The 8,574-nt window shown below is 32.7% G+C and overlaps 3 protein-coding genes across 3 annotated transcripts in view; 1 reads left to right on the forward strand and 2 right to left on the reverse strand.

Annotated features, from left to right (window-relative positions):
- The window catches only part of LOC105163100 (putative GTP diphosphokinase RSH1, chloroplastic), a gene marked incomplete at its 5' end in the record, with an annotated part of 7,869 nt that extends 7,625 nt beyond the window's left edge, over nucleotides 1-244 (reverse strand). The window contains 1 exon segment of the mRNA XM_011081324.2: nucleotides 66-244. Within this exon segment, the coding sequence (XP_011079626.1) occupies nucleotides 66-90 (25 nt within the window).
- LOC105163101 (exopolygalacturonase) lies at nucleotides 4,112-6,663 on the reverse strand. Its single transcript, XM_011081325.2, has 4 exons — nucleotides 6,141-6,663; nucleotides 5,712-6,001; nucleotides 5,406-5,625; nucleotides 4,112-4,700 (listed from the first exon to the last, which is right to left on the reverse strand). The coding sequence occupies exons 1-4, from the start codon at nucleotides 6,606-6,608 to the stop codon at nucleotides 4,467-4,469; spliced, it is 1,212 nt and encodes a 403-aa protein (XP_011079627.1). The 5' UTR covers nucleotides 6,609-6,663; the 3' UTR covers nucleotides 4,112-4,466.
- LOC105163347 (sucrose synthase 2) overlaps nucleotides 8,397-8,574 on the forward strand; it is a gene marked incomplete in the record, with an annotated part of 5,609 nt that continues 5,431 nt past the window's right edge. The window contains 1 exon segment of the mRNA XM_011081660.2: nucleotides 8,397-8,574. Coding sequence (XP_011079962.2) covers nucleotides 8,553-8,574 — 22 coding nt within the window.

The following is an 8,574-nucleotide window of genomic DNA, read 5'->3' on the forward strand; positions in this document are numbered from 1 at the left end:
TTCATACATACCAAAAAACAAAAAACAAAGGGGGGAAAAATTAACTGAGAGAAAGTAAAACGCACCTGACATTGAAGAAAGAGAAGCCATTTCTAATCCGATTTATCAATAAGAAAATTATGCATTGAACTAGACAGTAAACAACATCTCCCAGACAAAAATCATATATGCGGATCCGAAGACTGAAATAAATCAAAGGTTTAATCATAAGACGGAAAATCGTAATGATTATCCAATTTATGAGAGGGTTAGAGAGGATTTTTTAAATGAAGGATGGTGGTAGAAAAGAATCAGATAATCAAAGGAGCGGGGGAATAGAGAGTTTTAGTCGAGGCCACACGTATGATGCAGATATTTTCCGTTTTTGTTTCTGATTTCCTCTCTCTCTCTCTCTACGTGTTCTACTTTCACTACGATCCAATCACATTCTATCCTTTACACTCTTCTTAATTCCTCATATCATATATATAATCTTCAAAAAACCCTACAGAATAACCAATTCAATTTTTAAGATTTCCCTAATTACCTCAACAAAATTACACATCATTATGTCAAATTTTCGGATGAAATTCTAAAACTCTATCCTCCCATTAATTTGTTACATGGAAACTCTTGGCTTCCGTGCTAATTGAGTATACAAAATTTCAATTTTCAGCACATAATGTCAAAGGGTGTTAGCCCACAATCCCATTGACCAAATTAATCACTATGTTAGATTAATCCACAACCCTTCAAACATGTAATTTTTATATCTACAGTTGGAACGTGTTTGAATCCCAAACGATGTAATGTTGGGATGCATTTGGTTCAGTGAAGAAAGCTTCCCCAAATTAATTAACTTTGACTGCCATATATATAATAATAATCAACACACACTCTCCGAAATTCCTATCTTAACCTGCACGTGCTCCTTGCACATTATATCTAAAGCAAACATGTCAACTATTAACTTCATTTTGTTTCGTGGATCACGCCTACCTCAATTGGAAAAATTGAGATTTTATAATTTTAAAATCATACGTTTGAATTCCATTAATTTATAAGATGTTATTATACTTTAATAGTGAGTATTGATTAAATATAATTATCTGATATTATTGATCAATACATATATTATATATAGATATTTGATATTGATAATTGTAATTTTTTTTATAATTTAGAATTTGCATAAAAGAAGAAATTAAATAAATTATAGAGGCTCAATTGTTCAAGTTTAGAGCATTCAAAAGACAACTCAATTCAATAAAACCATTCCAATTTAAGTGATGCGCCCCATGGTGCGAGAGCATGGGCTATGGAGTTTGCTTGCCTTTTAATAAATTGGATTTTCCATACAAGGCAACAACATAGGGTGGCCTTGATCAATTTAGTACACCTTTTTGTTGTCTGATCTGCACGTTCATAGAGCTAAATATCATTTTCACTATTAAAAGAGAATCGATTTAAAAAATGGCTCTCTCAATATTGTAATCATTTGCAAATGAAATTGCTAGCCAAAGGGCTTCTATTTCAGTTTGGATAACATTGTGTGTCCATGTTCGAGTTGTTGCACCTTCCAAGATGGAACCTTCCACAATCTCATTGGATCCAAACAAGGCCTCGTTTGATAGCCCAAGTTGGTGCAGCAATTGACATATAATAAATCTTTTGTGTTTTTCAAAAAAAAAATTTATTATTTGTATTGCAGAAATTATGTTTTTCAAAAAAAAAAAAAAAAAACGAGGCCTTTCATATTACTTCATCACATCAAAATTTTCATGTGTTGTTATTAGAAATAATTCTCATTTGATATTAAAAAAAGCTTGTAAATAATTTTCTTGTATTGCTTATTTTTTTTAGGCGCTAAAATCAAAGAATAATGAATTTAAGTTGCTAGAAACATTAAAATTGGAAGTTGTCCAAGTAAAATTAGAATATTAACACAAACACTTACACAACAAAAAAAAAAGTTTGAATTTGATTTAATTATACTTAATCAATCATATGATTATTATTTTTAAATTAGAAATTAATAAGTATTCATGTTTTCTTATAATTTTCATAATTTTGAAGGAAAAAAAGCTATAATAATTAATAGGGATAATTACGCTCACATGCCTTGAGGCTTAGTGTAATTACACGTAAATTTTGGATGGTTTGAAAATTTCATCTACTACCTTTGAGGTTTTGCTTTTGTCTAATAAATATTTTTACCCTAACTTTTTTGCATTAGAATTCTAAATTTAAAATTTTCAATTATTATATTAAGCGAGTCAAATTATTCATTCATTTTAATCCTTAAATTAGACTAAAAAATAAAAGCAAAGAGGAACAATTAGGGGTGGCAATCGGATCTGGGCCCGGTAGAACCTGCCTCGGACCCGCCCCATTCGAGTCCAAATACAAGCGGGGCGAGGAGCACGTTCTAAGTGTTAGGAACTAGATGGATCCGGGGCAGTTTAAGGACCCGCCCTAATTTTATTATTTAATATTTATATATAAATATACATTTTTTTTAGTTTTGTAGAATAAATACTAACAAAGTATTATATCTTTCTATTTGTTTATTGTTAGGTATTTGTTTAACAATTGATAAATTAAAAAATTATCTTACTATACTTAACGATGACGAAAATAAAGAAATTGTTAGTAATGTATAGTTGCTATAAATTGTTTGGTTTGTTTTATGAATATTTCATTTATACTTGAAAATTTATTTTTTTACTTTGAGTATTTGAGTTAGGGCACAGACAATTTTATTTATAATTGATATTTTAATTTTTTTAATATATATCTATAAAATAAATAACAAAATAAAAAATAATCAAGTCTATTGGGTTAAAACCACCACGGCGAGTGGGGTTTGAAAATAACCAACGCAGGGCGGGTCTTGCGTCCTCTTCGGGGTGGCGAACGGGGCCCCGGTCCACCCAAACCTCCCCAGACCCGTCCTGTTGCTGCCCATAGAAAAAAACAAGGGGGAGAAAGGAAAAATGTTTGTTCTCTCCTCTTGTTGGTATTCTATTTCCTCTCAAATATTCGTATTTTTATTTCTTGTTAGAGTTTTATCTAAGCCAACTTTTTTCCTCTTAGAGATTTTAAAGCAGCAACAAAATAGATTTATAAAAATAAAATAAAATATTTTTGATTCCATAATTTAGAATATTTTGCAGTTTTCGTATCATATCTTTTAAAATAGTTTAAAATGATACAAAAAAGTAGGTTCCATTGGCATGTTTATACTTGCATTAAATTTCATTTTACTTTTTTGACTATAATAAATTAACTACAGTTATGAAGTTTACAAAACATAAAAGTAAATTGTTGCACGAGTCAATTTTGACAGCGAACCCTCCACAAGCAAGAGTGGCGCTGCCTTGGAGAAATCCGCATCTGAATTAAATTTCGACCATAACAGGGGATTTCCAACTGAGAGAGGCCAAATGAGCATACGAAATGGGTCTGTTATGAATTTGAGGTATTCAACTTGAGAACAGAAATGCATTGCTGGTCATACACAACAGAATTCCGAATAGCCTCAACGTTGACAATAGCAAAAATGATGATAGGAGTCTGACAACCAATCCAACTTTTTGGATCAAGAACCACTGTGAAAATGAAATGTTCCTTAAGTTTCCACTTGGAAGATTGAACAACAAATGGGCAACTGATCACTTGTTTCCAACTCATACTTGCCCAAATTGAAATGTGAATTAAAAAGTGAATTCTGTGGTGGTGCAGGGAACAGGGATAAATCCTTCAAGTCATGGCTTCATACATGTGTGCATATTTGAGTCTTTGAAAACCTTCAAACATGCTCTTTGGATCATAATATTCTTGCATTTTTTAGTGTCTTTCCAAATCCATTTGTTCGTAAAAAGAATAATAATGATGCTTAAATACCTTTTTCGTGATAATGATTTCGGTTTAATAATAATTTTATTTTGGTAAATCATTTGAAATTTTATTATGGCAGTTTTATATAACATATATTGCTAATTAATTACATCCATTATATATTAATATGATAATGATTATTTGATACAATAATACTCCTGTAATTTTTATTTTCAAGGTATAAATCAACTAAAAGTTAAATCACACGTCAAAATACAAATTATCATACGACAATACATTACAAAAATAGTATAAATACATGGATATATATAATCTATATCTTTTTTAAATGAGTGACGTAACGGGTTCAATGCTAGTTCTCTTTTAAGGAGAGGGCTCCTAAAATAACTCTATACAGTACAAAAAATGACAAAAAATAATAATAATAATTTGTCATCTCCACATCTTATTTGTTTCTCTGTCTCTTCCCTCCAATCAAATTATTTCTCAACACCATGTTTTCAAATGTGCCTCTAAGACTAGTTATGATAACTCCACATACACTGATAACGAATGTGCCTCTACGACTACTTATGATTATTTATTCCCTGGGGATGCTGCAAATCTGCTGAAGAATAAACTAAATTCTATGCACACTTAATGGGAGCTGCAGGCTTTTGGATTCCTTTTAGTAGAAATTTGGCATGGGAACATGCGGAGGTGAGAGGGCCAGTTTTACCAGAGGGCACTAGGTCTATGTTCTCCAATTGAATGCCTTCACAAGGGACAGCGGAACTGCAATTCAGGGTGACTGCCACTGGCGAAATTGAGCTCCCTTTTATGTTTATGAATCGAGCATTTCTAATCTTCACCTTCGATTGCTGCAACATTCAATAAATAAATAAAAGTCAAGATTACATGTATATGATGTAGACAAGCATTTCATATAATTTATTGTAAACAAAAGGAGTTTGAATGATTTATAAGTAAGTTCAATTGCATTTTCTCCCTAGCGAGATGTCCTTTTAGGACAAAACTGTGAGATTTATATGAAATTAGATAGGACAATACCTCGCGCAACTGAACATTGATAGAGTCGCAAAACACATCATTTGACACTGTATGTGGAAATGAGGTCATTTGCCTGTCTCAAGTCCTTCGTTTGGGAGGCTAATGATGCAATCAAGTTTCTGATATTGGTTGCAAACTATAAGTTTGAATGACTTATAAGGCTCAAGATCTTCTCTCCCTAACGAGGCGCCTTTTATCGTGAGGTTTATACGAAACTAAAAGGGACAATACTTCATGCAACAAGGTATTGATCAAGTCGCAAACCACATCAACTTAGATACTTAATTTTTTTAGATGCATGTTGAGGCTCGATCTTTAAAATTACTAAATTTGACTGTAATAATATTTATTGGTTAAGAATATCATCAAATATATTTATTTTATAACCGTATGTCTAATTAATTACCCTTAATCATAATCTTGTATTCATTTAAAATTAATTTATTTTATCAATTTTTTATTTTATTTTAAAATTTCAAAGTTTACTAAAAATAAATATATAATAAAATGCGTACCACGGGCTTGGACTTGGAGTTGTAATGCTGATCTATCATGATGGGATTCTTAACATCAATCATCTTAATATCTTGAAAAACAATGTCGCTGGCGGTCATTTGAGGCGAATCGTGATATGTTTTGATTCTTACACCATTTGTTGTTCCTATGAGTGTACAGTTGGTTATGCTCACTCCTTTCAGGTCTGTTTCGTCCTCTCGCTTTCCCAAGCTACCAATACTACACCATAAAACGGGGGGCCAGGGGGATGAGTAGAAAATAAATTTTTAAATATGACTTTTTCGTTAATTACTTCTTATATTTACCTGATTCCATGTCCAGGACCGCAAGTGATTCTGGCGACGGCAGTGTTTAAGGTGCCATGTCCGATCGAGACACAGTCATCTCCTGTTCCTATGACACAGTCAGTGATTTTGACATTTTTACTACTGCTAAGGTGTATGCCATCGGTGTTGGGGCTATTTGCAGGGGCGGTTATCGTCAACTGCTGCACAATGACGTCGTGACTGTCCGTCACCTTAATATGGAATCCCATGCTGTCGACAAATCTCAGGTTGTGTAGTTTACCGTTTCCCACTGTTTGAAACACTAGAGACTGCAAGCATGCAACCCAACAGCATTAACGTTGCACGTATAATATTAAAGAATTATGTCGTCATAATAATTTAATATTTAATATCTCTCCGGTAGAAAGAAGACAGTATAAGGTGATTAAAGAGAGGCTAATTACGTACAACTGAAAGAGGAGAGTCCCCGCCGGCGTACTGCCAAACATTCTTTCCCTGGCCGTTGATGGTCCCTCCACCAGTCACGACAACATTGTCGACTCTTTGGAGCATGATCCAGGAGCCGCCCGTATAGGCACTGGGGTCAGGGTTTGCCAGTAGAGTGCCCTGGATTTCGACGGTGGTCTGTCCGACGCAGGGTCCTCCCAATACAATCTCGCCGGCCATGAAATTCCCGCGGGGGATCACAACCTTTGCTGCTCCTCTTGACTCGCATGCGGCCTTCCAAGCTCTAATAATAGGTATTGCATTGTCAGTAATGCCATCGGCTTTAGCTTCAAACTTGGTAATGTCAAAAATTGCGCCGCCAAGCAGGCTTCTACGGGCACCCAAGGGGTTGGCTACAACCCCGTTGATCGTTATGAAACAGGCTATGCCGAGGAGGAGGATCAAACGAGTTCCTGCCGGAATAGCCATATCCTCTCGGCGCCCGAACGACAATTTTTGTTATTTCAATTGAGAGATTTGACTAATGCCAATGGCGTCTGAAGACGAGTTTTTGACGGTTGCATGCGGAGGTTTTTGTATTTGATTCTCCGCGACATGTCCTCTAATTTCGAGTGATGGAGACTTGTCGGAATTCTTAGTTCATCAATCTTGTTAGTGATTGTTGCATGGTATCCGTTATTGATCAGGTTAAGTACTATTTTTAACCATGATAATTATTTTCAGTAAATTTTTTTCTCCATCAAAATTATATTAAAATAGGACGTCTGTTTATCCTGCGTGCTCACAATAGATTCTCCTTTTTTTTCTTTCTTTCTTTTTTCAATGAATATGGTTCATTACATTGTTCATGGGTTTAGATATCAAAAAGCTACATTTTAAATTTGATAAATAAGTTAAAAAAATAATCATGTAATTCTAATAGAGATATAAGAAAAAATGAGGTCATTTTGGACTCAATATTTTAATATCTAAAAATAAATGTGTAAAATTACATGCAACTCCCTTCAAGTAGACCTAATGGAATACTAAATTCAACCAAACTTTATGAAAGTTAAATCATAATTTTATCATTTTGTATCACAAGCCCAAATGATTGGACTAAATGCAAATAAATAAGAAATTGAAATGAAATCTCAAAATATTTAGCCTAATCCCGACAAGTAAATATTTAGCCTCAAGAGTCTAAATATTACACAATGTTGGGGGAAAGCTTTGTTTAACCCTATTTGAAAAGACTAGAAGGATTGAGACAGTGACGTGAAGCAATTTTGTTCATCGCTCGTTGGAAACACCAAAATCCGTGAGCAGAAGACACGAATGCAATGGGCTTTCGTCACTTTCTGCCCAACACCACTGCCAACTTGGGCCCCAAATTCCACTTTCCGATACCTTTCTTGACTTTCTATGTTTCTACATTTTATACAACTTCACCCCATTGTATCTGGATTTTGCGATCTATTAATTTATTAATCAAAAAGGACATTTCTAATTTAAAAAATATGATTTTACTTTTTACTATCAAAATTTTATTAATTTTATTTTGCATTTAACGATTAAGATAAACATATCAAACACTAGTTTTCTTTGAGAGAGGACTTATGAAAGTAAGTTTGAAAAGCTAATTATATAAAATATATATTTTATTATTAAGGCACAATACTCATTTAAGTATCTCACGTTATTATTTTTTTATTTAATATTTTTTCGTTATTTTTTTTTTGGTAAAAAAACTCTCTCTTTTCGTATGCACCAAATTGCTTCATCCTCTCAACTTTCACTAATATTTTATTTTCTTATTTATAATAATTGTGTTTAAAATACAATTCTAAAAATGAGAAATTAAATTTTAAATTTGTTATTAAATTATGCACAATTATTTTGTCATAGGACATTCATTAGTTTTTTCTTTTTACTAGTAACGTGAATAAATTATAATAATTCATCTCAACATATTAAATAATAATTTAATTTAATTAATATAATTAATAATAATACATAAATTATATCGATTTACATAAAATAAAATAAATATATATTTAAAAAAGACTCGAACTTATAACATCTGGGATGTGTAATATTTTATAGTTGTAATAATAAATGTGAGTGAATTATTAATCTACAAATCTCGTTAATTTGTAAATAGTTATAAGTTCACCGTACAATGATGACGGACTGGACACGTGTCATTAAATTACAGCCAAGATAAACTCCTCATCAACTGATACCACTGAAGCATGGACAAAAATTAAAATAAAAAGAAAAACTAGCAAACCGCCACCACCTTCTCTCTCTCTCTCTGCACTCTTCAGTACTCTCTCTCTATATATAACCACTTTCTTAGCAAGAAACAGGTGAACTTGTCAGGAATTGGAAGCGATTATTCTGTTTATTGCAATAACAACTGTCGAATCAATGGCGACTAAGGCGGCTCGAA

This window comes from Sesamum indicum, linkage group LG6, assembly GCF_000512975.1.
Source record: "Sesamum indicum cultivar Zhongzhi No. 13 linkage group LG6, S_indicum_v1.0, whole genome shotgun sequence".
NCBI classification, from domain to species: Eukaryota; Viridiplantae; Streptophyta; class Magnoliopsida; order Lamiales; family Pedaliaceae; genus Sesamum; species Sesamum indicum.